This window comes from Kwoniella botswanensis, chromosome 2, assembly GCF_036426115.1.
Source record: "Kwoniella botswanensis chromosome 2, complete sequence".
In the NCBI taxonomy this organism is placed as follows: domain Eukaryota; kingdom Fungi; phylum Basidiomycota; class Tremellomycetes; order Tremellales; family Cryptococcaceae; genus Kwoniella; species Kwoniella botswanensis.
The window spans coordinates 2288907-2309260 of NC_088600.1; the positions used below are offsets into that span (position 1 = coordinate 2288907).

A 20354-nucleotide genomic window follows, 5' to 3' on the forward strand; every position below is an offset into this window, starting at 1 on the left:
CTGATTTAAGATTATAATTCTACTTTAAATTCGTAAGGGACCATTTTGATAGCTTCATTATACGATGGAGGCGGGACCATCCAACCATTTTCCATTGAGAGGGATTCACCATGAATCATTCTACCTACTTCTCTACCTCTTGCATTTCTCGATAAATGTAAATCACTCCATCTAATATTATGCATTGCACCTCTGGGTTCAGATACTGACCCTACTACGATAGGTAGGGGCAGTGTTTTGACTGTACCAGGGAAGAACCTCTTGAATTGAGATATGTTGAAGTACCCTGGCGAATTGGGTGATAGAGGTTCGCTAAATTCTCCTGGTCGTGGGATCGAAATCGATACATTCTCAAGGTCTGAAAATCCAGCTGGTAGGTAATCCGTCAAGACGGGTGAGCCAGGGGTGATAGACAGGAAAGCCAAGGTAACATTTAGATGGAATGTCGAAGAGACGCTTACTCCTGGTTCTTCACTTTCCGGAGATGGGGAGGTCGTCGATGAGTTGACATTCAACATTGTTGACATACCATGTTTCCAAGTCGTACTTCCATGAGGGAGAAGTGGTAAAGCGATATCTTTCAATTTGATTCTCTCCTCCAACGAAGATTCAATGCATCCCCACCTTGATACGATCTCTTCTTCGATTACCAGACCATTCCCTTGCGAATCGAGTGGTTCCTGTTTAGACAGAGAGGAGTGTTCTCTTCTGACTAATGCTAATCTAATCAAAACCTGCATGGTAGGTTGCAAAGGTCGATATCCAGATGGTAATTCCAATTCCAAATCAGATACCGACGGTGGTGTGAGTGAAAGTGAGAATGGGATGATTGACGTAGGTGAATAGGTTGTGGTCGGTATATGAGGATGTATAGTCCATTTGACACTTTGTCTAGGTAAGATCGGCAAGACTTCACCTGGAGTCATAAAAGTCGATTCGATAGGTAAATCCGTTTTCACAAAGAAAGAAGAAGGGACATATCGTGGAGCTCTGGTCGGTAAGGTCTCAGGCATCATCTCGAATGGTTTGGCTGTATCTGCCAGAACCACCCTGGCACCGGTATTGGGGAAAGCTGGATCGTCGCATGAGAGCGTAACTGTCAGAGCGTAGGTGACGGCGAAGGAAGATGATCGGACGGTGAATGAGGGTGGTAATCTAGGTGTGGAGGGTACTTGAACAGTAAGCGGTAAAGAATATGTACCGCCTGGTAATCCATAAGTTGGGTCGATTGAACATTCACTAGGTTGAGGTGGGTTTCTAAGATATGTCTGCTGAGCATCCCTTGCCCATAATGCTAATCCTTCTGATAAGGAGACGGACACGCAGATGATCGTTCGTGGTAATTGACCTGGAAGGTGTAGGGTACCGATGAGAGACATGGATAAAGTAGGGTTAAGGTAATGTGGCAATGAAGAGAATCGATCGAGTTCGAATGTCAATACGACAGGAATCGATTGACCAGGGTAGAAAGATGGTGGGATCAAAGTGGACGTTTCGGAACATTGATAGGATGCTGAGAGTGAACAGATTGGGCGTGAAGGTGGTGGAGTGAATGAGAATGAATCTACATAATAAAGTAAGAAGTTAGCAATGTAGATCATAGATTTGATAGGAGAAAAGATGCCACTCACCAGCAACGGTGTCAACTTGCATCATCTCATCCTCTGAATGATCCAATTCCTTTGGTGCATGTTTCCCATGGTGTATCAACGAGGTCCAAAAGCCACCTCCATGTCTTCGTCTAGACGAAGAAGGCGTCGAAAGTTCGACACTCTCCGCGGTCGATTCACGAGAATGGTACGACATTGATGGGTTAGGTGACATTGCTGGAGAAGCGGACCAAGACCCAGATGGACTGGCGCACCTCGAGCTAGAAGCGGAAGATGTTGATGAGAATGGGTGACTCATGGTTGATCGTAATCTATGTGAGAAAGGTTGATGAGATGTTGGTGTGGTAGGAGCAGAAGCTTCCCAATATTGATTCGAGGAGAAGACGGGTTGGAAAGGTGAAGATGGTGATGGGTGGGAAGAAGTCATCATCTTGCTGTACGATTATACGGATATATATATATATATGTATATAACAAGCTCTTCGGGATCAAGCTGTCCCCAAGATATATATCGAGCAAGTAAGTCGTATTCCAATATCTTTGTTTGTATTACGTTCCCGAGAAAGTCTTTGTTTTTCTTTTTCGTCTTCCTTCGGGCTTAGGACTTTTGATGTCTCGGTATCTCAAGGATCAAGTAACTCTTCAGCTTCCTTCCCCTTGGTCTGGGTGGTTTAGTTCGGGTATTGAACGCTCTTTGGTGAATCCTGTCACAACTTTTGAGACAAGAAAAAAAGCAAAGTCAAACGCGTAGTATACCCAGTTCCAAGTGCCAATGTCTTGAAATCAACGGTATGTTATCTATCGAATTATGTTATGTTTTTTATGTGGGGAAATCACCAAAACTCTAGAAACCCGAAAAACACGTAGGATCGATATGTTGGAATCGGCGATTTTAGATTCGTATTCGTGGTCGCCTTGGACGAATCACCTTGAATCCCTTCGATAGCTCTCTCCTCTAATGACAGTGGCGAGCCTTGTGATGCACAAGCTTCTAATCACTTGAGTAGGTGGTACAATTGAAAAGCTGATCTTGGTCTTGATCTTCGAATGTCCAGATTGTAGGATTACGAATGCGTGAATTCAAATTTGAAACCTATGATGCGATGAAGATGGGTCGGGAATGCCTTTGTACGATGCTGGTGAAACCGGTTGTTTCTTTCACTTTGAGTTGAATGACTCTGAGACCTCTGCGTGTTTACAAGAGACAGATGACCATATACCGTTCGCAAGTTGTTACACCGATTGTATATACCGCAGTAAAGCGAGTGAGGTATGCTCTATCAGTTCGCGAAAGGGTCGTCGGTCGTTTATGCTCCACCGGCAAAAAGTGGTTGTGAAAGCACCAAAAGAACAATAGGTGAAACAGAAAAAAGCCTGTCTCCCCTTCTCTATGTGAACGCTATGGGATCTTGGATCTGGGAGTCTGCCGAACCAAGCGCCGTGAAGATGCTGACAATCGGTCGATTCGTTTCGATGTCAAAAGATGGTGAGACTACTGACGTGTATAAGTGTCTCGTCAATGCTGAGTTATAAACAATAGGTGTTGATTCAGATGATGAAAGAGAAACGAGGAATGTTAGGATGTAAGATACATACAGATATATGACTCACCATTTGATTGCTTTTTGTTCATGTACAGGGTACGAGATCTTTCGTTTTTTGTACGGGAAGGGTTGAGTGAAAGATGTTTTACATCTGGATCAAGAAAGACGTCAGAAGCGGTACGGTATGGCCACGAGCAGGGCAGGTTCACATTATTTGTTATTGAGTCCGAACCGGGAAACACTTTTCGGGGCAGGCACTCTTCACAAAATAATCTAATCAAAGTAATAATCACTGGCAAATATGATCAACCGTATATGTTCCATTGGAGTGAAGTATGGATGATCCTAAAGGTCAGGGGATGGGCGTGAGCGATCGCGTTACCGAATGTCTCGCCTCGGTAGCTTTCCTTCTATTGTTTCTCTCGCAGCAAATTGGAAGATAGGAATGACGCGCTTCTTTTCGTACGGTACTCCATTGAGATTGTCATGACTGCAACTGGAAACGGAAAGGGAGTCTGACGGGTATGGACTGAGCTTACGCGGGATGTTGACGGGTAAGAGTACTACTGTACATATGATGTGAAGAGGATGAGGGAGTATGTATCAGATCACACAACGACCGCAACCGGCACAGAAGAGGTATACGTTATGAATGATCCTCTCTAACGGCATGTACGACGTCTACGCCTTTATGAACACACACCCTTATATGGTTAATTGTCTCAGTGACAAGAGGGATAAGGGATTATCATAACCATCCGGACCTTTTCTCTATCCCTTATTTTCCGGTCATCCCACTACCACTTTGCTGCCACTACATTTGTTTTCTGGAGTTGACCCAGAAGAAACTTGTTTCTTGTTTCTTCCCGTAACCCTGAAAATGCAATCTGAACCATGTTTCGCTCACTCTGGACTGGCCTTTAGGTCTCTTCTGAGCTGACTGCAACCGCGATAATTATGATTTTTGGGCCGTACCAGAAACGCGGGAATGGTCATCGCGTATTTTTAGACTCGATCAAATTCTGATCATCCCCAGCTCTGCTTCGCCAGTCGCTCCGTGATACATTTGTACAGTAGTCCATTAATGGATGTTTAAAGCGTGGTTCCAAGAAATCGTAATCACAGATCGTATAAACACAGTACTATGCGTCGGATTGTGGAGCTACAGAAATTCGATTACGAGAGATACGTACATTGAATGACCGAAGAGGCGTTTCAACTATGCATCATACTTCAACTGTCCTTGTAACGAATGCGGATACTGTATGTATTTTTGCAAACAGTAGTGATTGGAACGATGAGGCGTCATTTAGAAGCGCTTCATCATCTCTCTCACATGGTATGACCATGGAAGCCATGAATCACATGTTTGATATAACGCATTCAGTAAGTTGGCGAAAAATCCTGGGTAACACCGAACTCGACCGAACTCTTCTGGACAAGCCAAAGGGATGCAGTTGGTCACTTCACGCCAATATACAGTAGAACAAAAGGCCACAAACCACAGCATGGACATCACATCCCTCATCCACGCCATGTTTCTAGTCGTATAGAACATCGTCCTGTTTCGTCTTGTCTCACTCCGCTATGTACTGTATGGTAGTCTCACCGAAGAATCCGGTCATGTTCAATCAATCATCCGAGACGATACATTTTCGGATTCAAAAAAAAGGCATCACGACGACCGAAAGTAGTCTGCGGCAGCCATTCAACAGCCTTTGACGTATACTACTGTAACACGTACATACATACATAGACGCATTTGTCAGGAAGTAGTGTACCCAAAAGAGTGGTATCAGGAACAATGGGCTACAACCCAAACCCCACATGGGACTCTTAGCGCTGTAAGAGCGAGAATTCCGAGACATCGATTCTTCAAGTTACTGCTTCCGGACATCAGATTAGTCGTAAGAAAGCTTCCGAACATCATTGGTACCATACGTATACCATATTTTTTCTCATGCGGATCACCAGTTGAATCTCATAAATACACGCAATTACGATCAGGAAGCTACTAGAGTTCAATCGGCGGCGCCGAGCCCGCCTGGAAGGGTTTAATGGTCGAACCGTTCAATGGCAAAACCTCCACTTTGACTGTCCACCCTGTTCCAGCCATACCATTCACTAATACCACACTTAATGTATCTATCTCACACTAAGCCCTCATCTCAGTGCTCCCCCTGCCCTCTGCATGCTCAGTACCACCGGCGGCATACCGCTGGCGCGACGCCGCCGGAACTTGCCCTTGCACGAAGACAGAGTTAACATCACACAGGTGTTTTAAGTGGGGTCTCATATAAGGTAGTTTCGAAAAACATGCAAAATCACCTTAAGCACTCCCTACAAGTCCCCTTGCATGCATATCAGATTCAAATACAGCCTAATGAGCTGCACCCTAAAGATCTGTACCAGTCTCACCGCTTCAAAACTGATGTGGAATGACAAATATGAAATACGGCTGGAAATTGCTGATAAAAGAGGGGTAGGACTCAGAAGTTGTCAATATAGCCGTTATGCATGCATCAAAGCGAGGAATCAATGCTTCTGGCTGCGCTCTACCCAATGCATTTTGAATAAAGGCTCTAGCTATGTTGTGAGATGAGAAAGATGAGATCGAAATTTTGGGGGGGGATGTCAATATTTAAACCTTTGTAGATGCCCGCTGAACTGCACCCTGACTCCGAACTACTGCTTGGTCAGACTGTTGGACAAAGTTGGTGGTGCCTCAATTGGAAGGATGTTCTCAGTGATCATCTCAACCTGTGAGTTCAGTCATATATCAGCGGACCACGACCTGTGTGAAATGACAGTCTCCAGATCCGCATGTCCAACATCAATATAAGACGGCTTTATCAGATTACTCACTAGAAAGGTCTTGACGTCAGGTGGAGGGAGGTATGACGTACTTTATACCATGTACTACTCTTGCTCACTGATAAATTGATATGCAATTGGCTTCAGCGACGATCATGATTTAGCCGGTGAATATCAATATTGATCTTGCTCAATAGCCAGTTCAGTCATAAACGATCATGAGACGCACATTCACAGAAGAACCATCAAATTGGAACCACGGCAAACAAGAGATCTCACCAGATGTTAAAATCCATTATGTCGATGTTCAACCTTCCTCTTTCAACAATCAACCGTCACGCCCTGCAAGTGAGAAGACCATCCTGCTCATACACGGGTTTCCGCAGACATGGTATTGTTGGCGACAGGTGATTCGACCATTGACCGAGTTGGGTCTTAGAGTTATAGCTGTCGATTATCGAGGAGCGGGCGATTCTGATAGACCAAGGGACGGGTACGATAAATTGACAATGAGCAGGGATATCCATACGTTATATAAAGATAAACTCGGCATAGATAAGGTCATATTGGTGGGGAGTGATATAGGGAGTATGGTAGCTAGTAATTTGGCGATGCAATTTGAAGATGATGTAGAAGCTTTGATTACTTTTGGTGAGTGAATATCCATTCCATTCCATCCGGATGGAAACAGTACATTTTTACTTCTACGGATCCAGTAGCTTCTGAGCAATGCTGATTGATGGAATCAAAAACCAATGATATTGCAGAAGCACCCATCCCAGGAACTCAATCTTTCGACAAAGCTACCACCGAACCATCTTCGACTTGGACTTTCCTATGGCATTTCTTCTTTCACAATCAGGCGGATTTGCCTGAACTGTTAATTCAAGGTAAAGAGAAAGAGTATATTGGACATTTCTACCATCGTCTGGTAAGTCATAATACCCAAAACCAGACCAAATATATCTGAAAGTAACTTCAAGCTCGATGTAAGTATTTATGCTGATATTCAGACCGATGTTAGTGTTATGATCCTTCGTCCCTGACTGATAAAGATCTAGAAACATGTAAGTCTACTTCACCTTTCATCTCCCCCTTGTGTCCACGAGATATTCGCGGTAGTTTTGTAATTAATATTGACATGCTCTCGTTCTATGTATAGACACAAAAGCCTTTTCTTCTCCTGGTGGAATCCGCTGTGGACTAGATACTTACCGAGCATTCCAACAGGACGTCAAAGATTTCAGAGAAACGTTGAAGGAGAACGGTAAACTTTCTATACCGACTTCAACATTAGCAGGTGAGAGTTCACCAATGCAAGAGGTAAGTCAAGGGTTTTCACCAGTCAATATTCCCGTTGAGTGACATTATATGCTAATAAGTTTGTACAGTTCATCGAAGACCAGACGAAAGAATACTCAAACGACGTTACTTTCAAACTGGTTCCGAAAAGTATGCACTGGATACCTGAAGAGAATCCAGAAGGGTTCTTAGATGCTGTAGCTGGGTTCTTGAAGGATAAGAAGATATTATGAGAGAAGTGTACCGTATCCCCAAATAGATTGTATATCGATGTATCAGTCACCAATAACGAGCGAAAGTCTTCATACACATATATGTATAAGGTGAACTAGAGATAGCCGAAGAATGAAAAGGAACCATAACTTCGACCAATGTATACTGAATACATGCATAAATTACTATCAATATCCATATTACAAAAACCTTTGCCACTATCCATCATTCATAAATCATCTAAATCACCTTCCAATCCCGAATCTTCATCCCTCCCACCCGCTCTCCCAGCCGCACGTCTACTAACATCACATAAAACTCTCACCAAGTTTTCTTTAGCCAATTCAAACCTTCTCACTTCATTCTCCAAATCCTGATGTACATCCTTTTCTCTCTTATCTAAAACCTCTTCCTCTTCTCCATCTTCTTCAATCTCTTCCTCTTCGTCATCTGGATGAAGTATACTCGAATCTTCAAATCCAACACCAATAAATTTAATTTGGGTCAAAACCAATCTCAAATGACTACTAGCTTTCTGTATATTCCTTGAATTTTCCAATCTCTTCAACCTACTTTCATTTACCGTTCGATCATTCACTTCGTTGGACGAAATGAGGAGTTTGATATATTCAATACAGGTTAAAGCCAATTTATCAACTGCCAAAGCATTTTTCGATAACCTATTCTCTTGCAGGGATTTATCAACTTCATGAATTGCTAAAACATCTTTCGAACCGGGGTATAACAACTCCAACATTGCTGAAATCGATGATAAGCCTTTACCTGCACCTTGAACTTCTTCAGCTGCCAATGCCGTTGCTAAAGCTGCTTGAGCACTGGGAGTAGGTTTAACGAATATTCCCCATAGACCAATGAGTACTAGACCAAGAGCATGGGCTGCCGAGCCTTTAGGCAATCCCTCGATGGTCGTTCGCACTTCTTTGTCAAATGCTGATAGTTTGAGTGATTGGCCAATATCGTATGATTCAAGATTAGATAAGAGGGTTTTGAGAGAAGCAGTAGTATTTCCAGCTGACTTCGATCGAGTGGAAGCATCTACCAATTTGATAAAGAATCTTGAGTAGAGGTCGTAGACATGTACCAAGGTGATTTGTTCGGCAATAGCGGTGATTGGTGAAGATGTTCTATCAAGAGATTCGGCACATCGCAGTGCTTCGTGTAAAGGAAGCTTCAAAACAGTAGCGAGAGGCAGAGGTGTCGATGTGGTAATTCTGGACTGGGCATCTCTCCATATTTGAGTCGAAGATCGCAGGAAAGGTATATCGTGTTGGAGTAGAGCAAGTAAAGTGAGGGAATAGGCTTCTGAGGCTGTGTTATGGAGATGCACCACGACATGCCATTTTTCAAGGGTGGATGGTTTTATGGCTGTACCAGATGAGTCAGTGATGATCCCGTTAAGACCTCTACGATATAACTTACCACCGCCAATGATATTAGCAGCCTTCTGATTCCAATAAGCCTGATCATCAGATGCTTTAACCTTCTTACCAACAGGAACGATCAGTCTCGCACAATCCTTAGCAAAGAGAGAGATGTTTCCAGCTTTCTTCTTCTCTTCAGACTTGGTCCAATGAGAGATGATCGGACCCATCGAAGCAGCCAAGATGACAGCGACGAGCAATCTCCAGGTCCAGTCAATGAGAGTATGAGGCGCCGGGGCGATTGGTCCTGGTAGACCTCTTGCTAGTAACCTGGAGGTGTGTTCGGCAGTGATGAGCGGTAATTTAGATAATATCTGACCAGTGGTAGCTTGTCCTATCACGGCGCTGGGCATTGTACTGGTAGATGATTGAGTTGAAGTTTGTTTCAACACGTTTGAAGCGGAAGGTAAGAAGCTGAAAGACACAGCAAACGCAGCGAACATCCTCAGACCGCCAGAAGCAACGTTCTGAGCCGTGGTCGTGGTCGAATTCTGATCTTTCTTTTTTGGACCGGGTTTGGAACGAGTTTGTTTAGGTGCAGTAGCAGTCTTTACTCTTTTCCGTTTGGGTTGTTGTTCTTCCTCTTCTTCATCCACGTCATCATCTTCATCAAGGGAGTCTTCCTCAGCTTTCATCGCAGCAGCCTCAGCAGCAGCTTGGATCAAACTTTCCCTAGCGCCGAAATCAGCTTGCCACAGCTTCAAATTATCTTCTCCAGCTACTGCCAGACGGAAAGCTTCCAATTCATCAACTTTACGCTGTAACATCGCTGATCGTCTTTGTAAAAGTTCGATATACTTCTTAGCTCCGATCAAGATCGTAGCTTTCGCACTTGCGTTGGGTCTGGTGACTTCCCCCAAACCATCGACCGTCCCATCCGCAGCTCTGAAATCGGTAGTGCGTTTCTGTTCTTCGGTGGACGTAGCATATAACACTCGAAGAGCTGGAATGGCATCTCGTAGATCGGCTTGAGCAGCCTGTACCTTTTGTCGATATCGTCGTTCGGTCTTGTTGTGCTTTCCGACAACGGGTGGATCGCTAGATTCTTTAAGAGCAGCTGGAGTTTTGTTGGATTGACGGGGTTGCTGGGAGACTTTGGTCTGACGGGGCTGCTTGAAATTCGATGTGGACAGATCTGTAGAGGGTTGATTGAGCGATGAACCTGTGGAATGACATGATGTCAGCTAGACTGATTCATCAAACAGAGGAGCCAAATATACTGACCATTGGTATTCATGCCATACCCGAGATTGCCCATCTGATCATTATTAACCTGTAATTGATTCTCAAAGCCATTCAAATGTCCTATTGGCCATCCCTCTTGCTTGACCTGATCCTTCATGTATTGAGGTTGTAGAGTTTGCTGTTGTGAATGCGTCATATTTCCAATAGCTTTGGCTTGTTGTACAAAATCGAAATCGATCGGAAAGCCAGATTGAGAGGATTTCTTACCCGAGGAGATTGGTGAATCCAGATTGAGCATATCGAACGTATCGTCACTACCCAAACCATTTAGTGTATTTGTATTTCCATTGCCGCTGAACAACAAATTTTGTAAGAAATCTAAATTCCCATCGTTATCATGAGTAAGGAATGGGTTGGATTGTTGATCTGGAAAGAAAAGAGATTGTCCATTGGATTTATCTTGTCCTTCATTTCCGTTAGGAATGTTGACAAACTGGTTCAAAGTTTGATCTTCCCCAGTTCCATTGAGGAGCATTTTGCTATCTTCAGATTGGAACAACACATCCAATTCGGTCGAGTCGAAGCTATTATTATTGTTGAATAGGAAGTCGTCCGTAGCCGACAGGGAAAAGTTGGAATGTGAACTTGGAGAAGATGATGATCTAGGTGAATGACCGTTCATCGAGATACTACCCATATTAGATAGATTGATAGATTGAGTCGAGGGGGATAATGACGGTACTCTGGATGACGATGATCCACTACTCAGGCCGAATGATTGTTGGTACGCCAAGGGTGAGAGTGAATTATCACTTGCGGGTGAAGGGCGATTCATCGACGAAGGACCGCCATTGGTCGTAGACGGTATGTTGAGTAGGGAAGAGGGATCGAGGAGTTCGGAAGGGAAGAGGGCATTGGAAGGCGATATCGAGTCTTCGAAGAAGAGGGAGTCCTCCTCTGAGTCGTGGGAGGGCATTGTCTGCTGAGCGAATAGAGAGGTTGGCATGCCGGATTGTCGAACAACAAGTAAAAGTAAATGATATATAGATGAATCTATTCGGTTTCCTACGTAACTCCGACTGTTTTCTCTCTCAACTCAGTGGCGGTGTATCGGTGTATCTATCTGCAGTGGTCTATTCTATTACTCTAGTGTCATTGTTACTTTGATAACATCGCATCGTATCATATCATGCAATGCGATCTCATGGTCCATCGTCAACAATCGTCTGATCGTCTCATAAAAGTGAAAGTGGTACGATAATAACAAATGATCACGTGGCAGAATTCCCTCTTTGGGAGATTGATTCTCTTTAGAGCACATTTGCCACCCAAGTCAAGCACTACCTCCTTCTACCAACATCAGCAGCAGTCCGCATTCCCTTCCTATGTCCTTCCTTCTCCCTACGTGAATCTTCAGCAAGCTGTCTGGCTTTCGCTCGAGGGTCGATCACCTATACGGGCGGGCACTTATCAGTCATCCACTTAAAACACAATGAATCCTCTGAAACTCACCGAGTACTCTTCTTCTGCCCTTCTCGTCAATTCCTTCTCATCCACCAAGAACTTCAGACTATGCTTCATCCATCCTACATCGTCGTCCACTTCCAGATCATCCTCTCCGGCTTGTTCATATTCTTCCGTAGGTCTTGTCGTCGGTTCTTCATCCTCTTCCGGTGCAGCTTTAGCTACTTTACTACTGAACCTACTCATCTCCTTTAATATATCATCTTCCTCGTCCCTCCTTCCCCTCTTGTTACCATGTTTCGCAGCGGCTCTTCCCCTGTTCTTAGAATACTTGGCCAATTCTTGTTCCAATACCGAAGGCCCTTTATGCCGTTTCGAACGTCCTTCGTCTGAATCAGAATCTGACGCATCACCTGTACGTTTCTTCAACCGACGTAGATCTTCTTCCATCCGCTTGATCTCAGCTTGACGCGAAGCACTGGAAAGAGACTCATCAGCTGGCCTGGGTGTACAAAGTGCAGCGCAGCTCACGTACCTGCTTCCTGCCTTTTCCCTTTCATGCTGTTCTCGAATAGCTTTGAGATCGACGGCAGCCTGCTTCAATCATCAGCCAACATTGTCTTTCAAGTTCAGATCATATAACTCACCTTTTTCTCCTTCTCCTTTTTACTAGAATCGCCAAGATCCTTAAGCGAATCCGGTACCTTTACATAAGATTCTGCAGGTTTGGAAGGAGCACTCTCAGCTGGATCCAGCACTATCGCTCATCTGTCAGCATGAACTACTTGATAAGTTTGGGTTCACGCACAATCCTGTCTGGTCATTCCCTTCTTCTTCACCTTAATGTCCGTATCAGGTATCTCTTCCGAATCACCAAATGACAGCAAACCAGTATTCCTGATATTGCGATTTATTAGCACTCATAATTCCTAAGGAACCAGCATTTCGCCCGCTCACTTTTTCGCCTTTGCTCTCTTCTCCCTAAACTCCATCTCCTTCTTAGCTTCCAACCTAGCTTGCTGTTGAGCTCTTCTCTCAGAAGCAGTTATACGAGGTACGATATCGTCAAAGGGGTTCTCTATTATCCTTATACCTCGTATCTTTGGGGGTCTATGGATTCATCATATCAGTTACTATGACTCGATGAGAAGGGAGAAGACAAAAGAGAGCCTACACTAATGGTCTTTCTTCTGCATCAACATCTAAATTGCCGATACTCATCACATCTATCAACACAGTCATCAGCTATCTGCAACAGATGAACGCAGTCGTTATGATAGCTCACTATATATCGTATTTCCAACAATCTTCCCAAACAAGGTATGTTTATTGGTCAATTCCTCTGCTTTGTCCAACGTGAAGAAGAATTGGGAAGTGTTGGTATGTCGTTTACTGTTATTGGCCATACCCATCAAACCTCGTCTACCATCAACTCACAAGAGTTAGCTTTATCCTATCGAAGCTGATGGGTCAGAAGAAGCTAACCTGTTGAATCGTAATCTAGGATGTATCTCATCTTGGAATGGTTCACCATAGAAACTCTCTCCTCCCATGCCTGTGCCCGTTGGATCACCAGATTGTATGATGAAACCCGGAACGACTCTATGGAAGATAACTCCATCATAGTATCCTAAGATAGAAAATGTATCAATATCATCATGCTATCTGATACTGTAGGGATGAATTTACCTTCCATAGAGAGTGCAAGGAAATTTCGCACAGCTTTCGGACATTCTTTACCCCACAGCTCGACCTGTAATTATACCATCAGCTTACAAGGGAATACCATTGCATGGAGCTGACTCACTTCTATCTCCCCTGCTGTTGTATCTATGATCACTTTCCCATTGGTAGCGGGCTATACAGGGTATCAGATCAGTATGTGGGTGAGTCGGACCTAGTGAGTGGAGGTTTGAGGTTGAGGTAAACTTGCCTCGGTCACATATCTGTCAAATGCGGATAAGAGAGTGAGCCAAGTTCATCTACTGAGGAGACTATCAAGCTCACAAATTACTCATTTCCGTTCCAGTCCAACACCTGTCCTTCTATCGTGGCTGAATGAATGTTGAATGGTGACAATCAAGTCTTTCCTTCCGACAATGAGCTGAAGCAGCACTTTTGTCTACCGGAATGACAAAGTGATGATGCTGGAAGTGATCGCTCCTGTGCCTGTTTATGCCACACGCGGTGATATTCGGTTATATCCTATAGATAGCCCCCTTGCTCTCTTTATACGCGTATCCAACTCGACCTTACTACTGTGCTGCTGGCTGTGTATGAGCACTCCTGCAAGTACACCAACAGTCCAGATCCAATTCATTATCGTCATCTTCAGTGACCGTCATCCCTACACAAGCATCAGAATCGCTGTCTCATACATCACTTCAAAAGATCGAAACGTATCTGGCGAAATCACCTGAACTGTCAGTCGGAGAAGCGCTACCTTTGAACTAGCCTCCTTCCCCCTTCAACCTCACCCACCTTCAACACCTTATACCCACTACACACAATGGCTTCCGAAGGACTCACCCGAAGACGAGGCGCAGGTGCATCACCAGCCATCGGTTCAGCCTCACCAGCCTTCTCTGATACACCCACTTTCGCATCTACCTCTGGTGGTGGTCCGAGGAGACCTGGTGGAACGACAAATAACGCGCCGACCAGTTCGGCGGGAGGATCAGGCGGAGCTGGTGCGATGGAAGGTAGAGGGAAGATAGCGTATGATCCGAGGGATTTTGAAAATGGTGGAGAATCAGAGACGATGCCTCGGTTGACTATTATGGAGGAAGTTTTGTTATTGGGTTTGAAAGATAAAGCTGTGAGTGGAAATATCCTAATGAGTGATTCTGTTATCGTACGTCTGGAATGTGTTGCTGATCTTGGCTTCATTCAGGGCTACCTATCATTCTGGAACGATAACATCTCATACGCTTTAAGAGGTTGCATCCTGATTGAATTGGCATTACGACGTAGAATAGCGATGGTCAAGGATCCATCACGTAGGAGATTGGCTTTAGCAGATAGGTTAATCGAAGTTATCGACGATCGACAGACCGGAGAAACTATATTGGACGAAGCTTTGAAAATGATGAAATCAAGTGAAAAATACGGTACAGGTGCATGGGTAGATTTGATGAGCGGTAAGTCAACCTCAATTGCATCCTCGCCAACATAACATTAGCTGATAAGGTGAGATTGGATATAGGGGAAACTTGGAATGTTATGAAAATAGGATATCAACTCAAACAAGTTCGAGAACGTTTAGCGAAAGGTTTAGTTGATAAAGGTGTATTGAGGACCGAGAAGAGAAATTTCCTATTATTCGATATGGCCACTCATCCTATAGCCGATATGAATGCCAAGGACGATGTGATGAGGAGGGTTTTGACGCTTTTGACCGCCCGAACGGCTGCTATACCCCCTCAGGCATTACACAAGGAAGGTGTGAAATATAGACATACAAGAGCGGTTGTTTTGGTTTGTGCAGGTGAGTAAATTGTCCTTTCCCAACTTACAATACCAACTTTCACACAATGTACTGATTTTGTCGGTTCGGTCGTAGCCTACGCATCGAGCGTACTTGAAAATGCCCTTCAAAGGCTATCTTACGATTCTCGAGAAGCTGCATTCGCAAGGTGCGATGATATCCTTGCGGAATTCTCCACTTGGCCATTCGGAGTGACGACATCCAACGTGGCTGGACCGGTATCCATCGGAGGAGGAACGAGGAAAAGGGAAGGTGGAAGTGGTGGTGTGGGACGTGAGAGCGTCCAGGAATTGGTCAGAGAAGTGAGGAAAGAGATGGCGGCCAGTACGACTGGTCAAGCTGGCGCAGGTGGTGGTCAAGAGGAGCAAGAAGAATTGTGTTTCGAAGTGGTTGCTACGGTTTTAGAGATTTTCGGAAGGATGGATAGCTTGGTGAGTAGAATCTTCCAATATACATACCATGCCATATCACTTCAATCCCTTTCTTCTCTTTTGTCAACGTATGAAGTTTGAATCGCTGACTCGATGACGTTTTGAAACTTCCTTGAATTCAGCTCTAAACGGTAGATACCCCCACCTCATTGTCATTAGAGAGAGCAAGAACGAATTTTATACGATACGATACTTCTACTTCTATACCATCATATGCGTTACGAAAATACTCGCATCATTATTGAGTATTTCCCTCTTATCGTTGTCTAGACATCAAAATGTATATATACCAGTACCCGAGGGTCAAATTGCTATCCTAAGATACACACCACTAAGGTTTGTCCTCTCATGCCTGATCAAATATCGGTCCAGAACATTTTCCTCCTTCGTATCGTACTTTGCAAGGTAGGGGCTGAAGAGTAGATCTAGCAGCTTTAGACAAGTACTACCATGTAAACATCATATGGCATATCATGCTTCAATTGGTTGTGCTGTTTGTGTCCTTTTGGATGAGACTCGTATCACCTTGCTTGTAAATTGGTGTTTGTTCAGCTGCAGTTGATGATCTCACGTCAATCACTCACGAGGCAAAGAGAGGCTCCTTCGGAATAATAATTGCATCATTAGATTTAAACATGAGAACGCAATCATATGAAAAAGTGACGAGTACTGTAAACGTCCCGCTACGATCCTACAAGATATACGACGCTGCTTGTTTTACTCGCTTCCTTTTTTCCATTCCCAATAAAGTTGTTTCCCAAGCCGAGCGGGCAACACGGGGCGCAATGGCGATTCCGTGAAGCTAACTTACTCTTATGGGAGTCGGAGTCGGAAGTCGGAGTCGTACATCTTTTCGTATAAACATAGTAACATGCTTTTTGCAAAAAAAGGCACTCTCCGATTCCAGCAGTTTTATCCAGACTTATTTCTGTTTTTTATTTTTCACCTGATGAGCAAGTAAGTACCCAAAAGCTCGGTTCATGTGAGGTTATTTTTGTTGTGTTCTCATTTTCGCATCGATCAATGTTCTTTCGGTTCTTCGAGTAAAGCCGAGACATTCCTCATTATCAATTCGCGAATGAAATTGACAAATTTGGACTCTGATCGGTTTGTTTTTCTCACGCTACCATTGCAAACAAGTACGATCAAACAAAGCACCGTACCCATACGACCATTGCATGGCGGACTCTTGTACCCCGGATATACCGGTCTCCTCCATCCCATCAACCTTGATCACGTTATCTAATGTTCTCCATTTAGTCGAATTGGATTGGATGTCCAGTCCTTGAACATGAGAACCAGATTGCAATACCGTATCACAAAGAAAACATTATCTGTTTTTTTGCATACTTCATCGCTCGGTAGAAAAGATACCTTTTTTCAGAGTAGATCAACGAAGATACCAAAGTTGGAAAAAAAGGTAGATAGATTGATAGTCCGTATATAAATATTTATTTATTTCAATTTCATCAAAATCAAGCGTACAAGTGAGTTGAATGATACATCAAGTAAAGCGAACAAACCGAGAAAAGAGCCATAGTGTCCCGTAGGATTAACAAATATAACTATGAATTGTTTTATTTGTCTGTAAAGTCCGTCAAAGCTAATTGAGAGCGATGATAAACAGATAAAGCGATAGAAAGGAATGATATGCTACATGAATGTGATGTCAGAGAATTTGAGCAGTCGAGCCGTCGAGTCGAGCTTTGAGGTCAGGTCCTATCAGAAGGCAGGTCATAGGATTATGTGGTGTTCGCCCGTATATCCACTAAAATTGCATTTGCATTGGCGGCGAGAAATATTCATCCGATGAGAGTGTCGGTGTAGGCGTCTGATAATATTCATTTTGCTGTAATGTTGTTACTTCCGGTACGCCTATACCCAATCCTATCAGTTGTTCTTTCTCTTGAGGGAGTGACATCTCCGGCGCTAGTGTGGGGGAAGTCGTGGTGCTCTGTCCAAGTGGTGAAGGGGAATAATAGGGATACTGCCCGTGCTGTTGTGGTTGTTGATGGTAAGCGAAAGGGACTTGGAATAGTGGTGGAGTAGGAAAAGGAGTTTGATACCCTGTTGTCGTAGCTGGTGTTATAGGTGAAGTACCGGTACCTTTGGTCACCACTGGGGTAACAGGGATAGGAATAGCGGGACGAAGGTATGTTTGAGTAGGTAAATGAGGTGTAGACCATGAGGTAGGTAGGGTAGGTGGGGGAATCATGTTAGGTGGATAATCATGTTCTGTCGATGACGAACGTGATGTATCGGCTGGAGTAAGATTAGGGTTGGATACCATAACTTCATGTTGCATTTGACCATTGAGATAGGCATCATGCATTGGTGTCTGTTCCAATACAGATGGGAAGGTCGATACCGGTGTATGCGTATGCGCGTGTTCATGATGCGTCTGGAGTGGATATTGCGCTGGTGCAGATACATGTCCATGTACATGACCTGCTCCGGCAGTCCAACCGTTATACATCCAATGTGGGGATTCGAACATTGGTGGAGAAGCCAGTGCGGGCGCAGAGGGCGGTGTAACCCACGGAGCGACTCCGGAACTAGGCATCGAGACCGTACGACGATGACCCAAGTGAGCAGGTCGGATAGGTCCAGGTCCAGAGACGTAGGGTACATTGAAGACCGGTTGTTCAGGAAAGTAAGGTGAAGAGGTAGTGATGGGTGATATATTCTGTACAGCCTTGGCTGCTTTCGCTATAGCTTTCTTCTCCCTGGTTGCCCTATTCACTTCTTCTGGTACAGGAGCATATTCACATTCCCTCTTTGCTCGTGTACAGTTCCGACATGGTGATCCTCCACAACATCTGATTTTGCTATTTCGACAAACATTCAGTCAGCCAAAGGACCCATTCAAAGGAATAATCATAAGAAGCTAGTTGTGTGTGAGGTTAGAAGCCAAATCGACTCACCGATGTCTACAATACTGACATGCCATAGATATCCGTTGACGACGACCGGGCGACTGAGAGCTCTCGGCCAGACCTAGTGGATAGGCGGACCCATATCCATCGAATGGAGGCGGCATGTCGTGTATGTGAGGATGGTGCATGAGCACTGATGGTGTCGCAAGGACGGAATTCATGGTGTAGTGTATCAAGTCGATATGACTTTAGGATACGAGAGATAAATGAAAAGATATGATAGATATGTGGTGCTGATGATGAGCAGCTGATGAGCTTTTCTTTTCTTTGGCGGCCTGGGCTTGGTGGTGGTGGTGTAAGGATGACGAAGGGGCAACGAGTGGTTGAAGTGGTAGATAGTAGATAATAAGGGAAAAAAATGGGTTTGAAAGGAAAGTGGGCGTTTTTATGATGTCGAGAGGTGGAGAGTTCAACGATACTCCTCTTCTATATATCTCCGTGGTAACGATAATGACTTTTTTTTCTCTCTGTTCTCTTCGGTCTACTGAGAGTATCGTATGTCGTATGTCGTATGTCGTATGAGGTCAACCCAAATCCGAATCAAACCCTTTCTTGTTTCGTACCCCTCCCCAGGGTATCCGTTACAGACGTATCGCAGATCGGACCAATTTACTCCAATAATCTGATCTGATCTGATCCGGTATCTATAGTAGTCTGAACAATTACAAAGACAAAACGAGGGAGTGATGGAGAAGACGATCACTGACCTCTTTTGGTCAGACTGTCTCTTGTCTTATACGTTTCTCCCTGTATTTTGGCGTAAGGTACGGTATTAAACTATTCCTAAGTGACTACTTTCTCAAAAGGAAAAAAAGGGTAAAAAGGGAGAAAAAGTCAACGTACTTGTAAAAAGAAGGGTTATTATAAATTTGTATAACAAGATGTCTCGGTTGAATACAAAATGTTTCACTTGGGTCAATCGTCCTAAAATCCTACGATGCTAGGCTCGGATGTATGTACAGGAAGGATCTAAATTCTTCTAAAGGTTGGGGGTTGGGGGTTGATAACGAGATAGTCGTCTTTCGATAACGCAAGATATGATGAAAGGTATCTACGGTGAGATCGAGCTCGCTGGCGGTTTACCCAAAACCCTCAATGATTTATTATGAATATGTCCAAGATCAGGATGAAATGCAATGACAGCACAGAGAAGCAGTGCTCCAGCCAGGTGTTATATGTAGGACATTTGCTTCAGAAGCCGGAAGACAGGGATCTGTTTTCACAGGTTTTTCTGATTGTGGGGAGAGCGACGTACGTGTATGTAAGAGAAAGAGAAAAAAAAGGACGACCATCATCCGGTGTTAACGGCATGCATTGCAGTACGATATTCTTTGGCTTGAGAACTGGCTTCAGTACAACAGGATGCATATATGCTCAGGGGTAAATGTTACGTTACTCTATCTGTCATTTGGCATTTTGGATGCTTCCTCTTTTACCTGGGAGACCAAAAGTCGTACATCATGTACTGCTATTCGCATAACGCCGAAAAAAAAAGATGATCACAGCTCTTCCCCGTGCCGAAGTCATATCGCATTGGATGTCCATTGTCGCTTGAGGCTCTCATGCTGCCAGCATAGTTGATAAAACCTATCTCCTATCTACGACGCCCACTCTCCTATCATTACAACGGGATCAAGCAAAGTTCATAATTCCCATTAACATATTGTGTACATATAGACATAATTGTATCCGGTCTACCTAGAGTGGACCGACTCCGACTCCCGTTCCGATCGCTTTGACCGCTCGTCGTTCTCATACCATGCCAACTAACTGGCACCATGCAGGTGGTGCATGGATGCAATAGTAGAATCAACGGAATGTACTGTTGTATTACTATATGTTTCGGAGGATAATCCTCCGACCTGGTAGCGAACCGAGACAGTATAACGTGTGCCTCTGACAGCCCCTGAAAAATTGGAAATCCTT

General features: G+C 44.1%; 6 protein-coding genes across 6 annotated transcripts; 2 read left to right on the top strand and 4 right to left on the bottom strand.

Moving 5' to 3' along the window:
* Positions 1 to 11: 11 nt before the first annotated feature.
* L199_007755 (uncharacterized protein) lies at positions 12 to 2040 on the bottom strand (the record flags this gene model as incomplete). Its single annotated transcript, XM_064893441.1, has 2 exons — positions 12 to 1564; positions 1632 to 2040. The coding sequence occupies 2 exons, from the start codon at positions 2038 to 2040 to the stop codon at positions 12 to 14; spliced, it is 1962 nt and encodes a 653-aa protein (XP_064749513.1).
* A 4146-nt stretch (positions 2041 to 6186) lies between these two features.
* Positions 6187 to 7503, top strand: L199_007756 (uncharacterized protein; the record flags this gene model as incomplete). The annotated part of the gene is made up of 5 exons (XM_064893442.1): positions 6187 to 6619; positions 6736 to 6899; positions 6993 to 7035; positions 7131 to 7291; positions 7360 to 7503. The coding sequence occupies 5 exons, from the start codon at positions 6187 to 6189 to the stop codon at positions 7501 to 7503; spliced, it is 945 nt and encodes a 314-aa protein (XP_064749514.1).
* Positions 7504 to 7712: 209 nt separating this feature from the next.
* Positions 7713 to 11116, bottom strand: L199_007757 (uncharacterized protein; the record flags this gene model as incomplete). Its single annotated transcript, XM_064893443.1, has 3 exons — positions 7713 to 8869; positions 8924 to 10087; positions 10150 to 11116. 3 exons carry the CDS (start codon positions 11114 to 11116, stop codon positions 7713 to 7715), a joined length of 3288 nt encoding a protein of 1095 aa, XP_064749515.1.
* A 334-nt stretch (positions 11117 to 11450) lies between these two features.
* Positions 11451 to 13903, bottom strand: L199_007758 (peptidyl-prolyl isomerase CWC27; the record flags this gene model as incomplete). The annotated part of the gene is made up of 12 exons (XM_064893444.1): positions 11451 to 11561; positions 11623 to 12052; positions 12110 to 12168; positions 12222 to 12331; positions 12383 to 12471; positions 12532 to 12684; positions 12749 to 12800; positions 12860 to 12996; positions 13060 to 13204; positions 13264 to 13327; positions 13382 to 13432; positions 13877 to 13903. The coding sequence occupies 12 exons, from the start codon at positions 13901 to 13903 to the stop codon at positions 11451 to 11453; spliced, it is 1428 nt and encodes a 475-aa protein (XP_064749516.1).
* Positions 13904 to 14083: 180 nt separating this feature from the next.
* Positions 14084 to 15651, top strand: L199_007759 (uncharacterized protein; the record flags this gene model as incomplete). Its single annotated transcript, XM_064893445.1, has 5 exons — positions 14084 to 14392; positions 14468 to 14714; positions 14780 to 15061; positions 15137 to 15492; positions 15628 to 15651. The coding sequence occupies 5 exons, from the start codon at positions 14084 to 14086 to the stop codon at positions 15649 to 15651; spliced, it is 1218 nt and encodes a 405-aa protein (XP_064749517.1).
* A 1609-nt stretch (positions 15652 to 17260) lies between these two features.
* Positions 17261 to 18532, bottom strand: L199_007760 (uncharacterized protein; the record flags this gene model as incomplete). Its single annotated transcript, XM_064893446.1, has 2 exons — positions 17261 to 18320; positions 18417 to 18532. 2 exons carry the CDS (start codon positions 18530 to 18532, stop codon positions 17261 to 17263), a joined length of 1176 nt encoding a protein of 391 aa, XP_064749518.1.
* Between the last annotated feature and the right edge of the window lie 1822 nt (positions 18533 to 20354).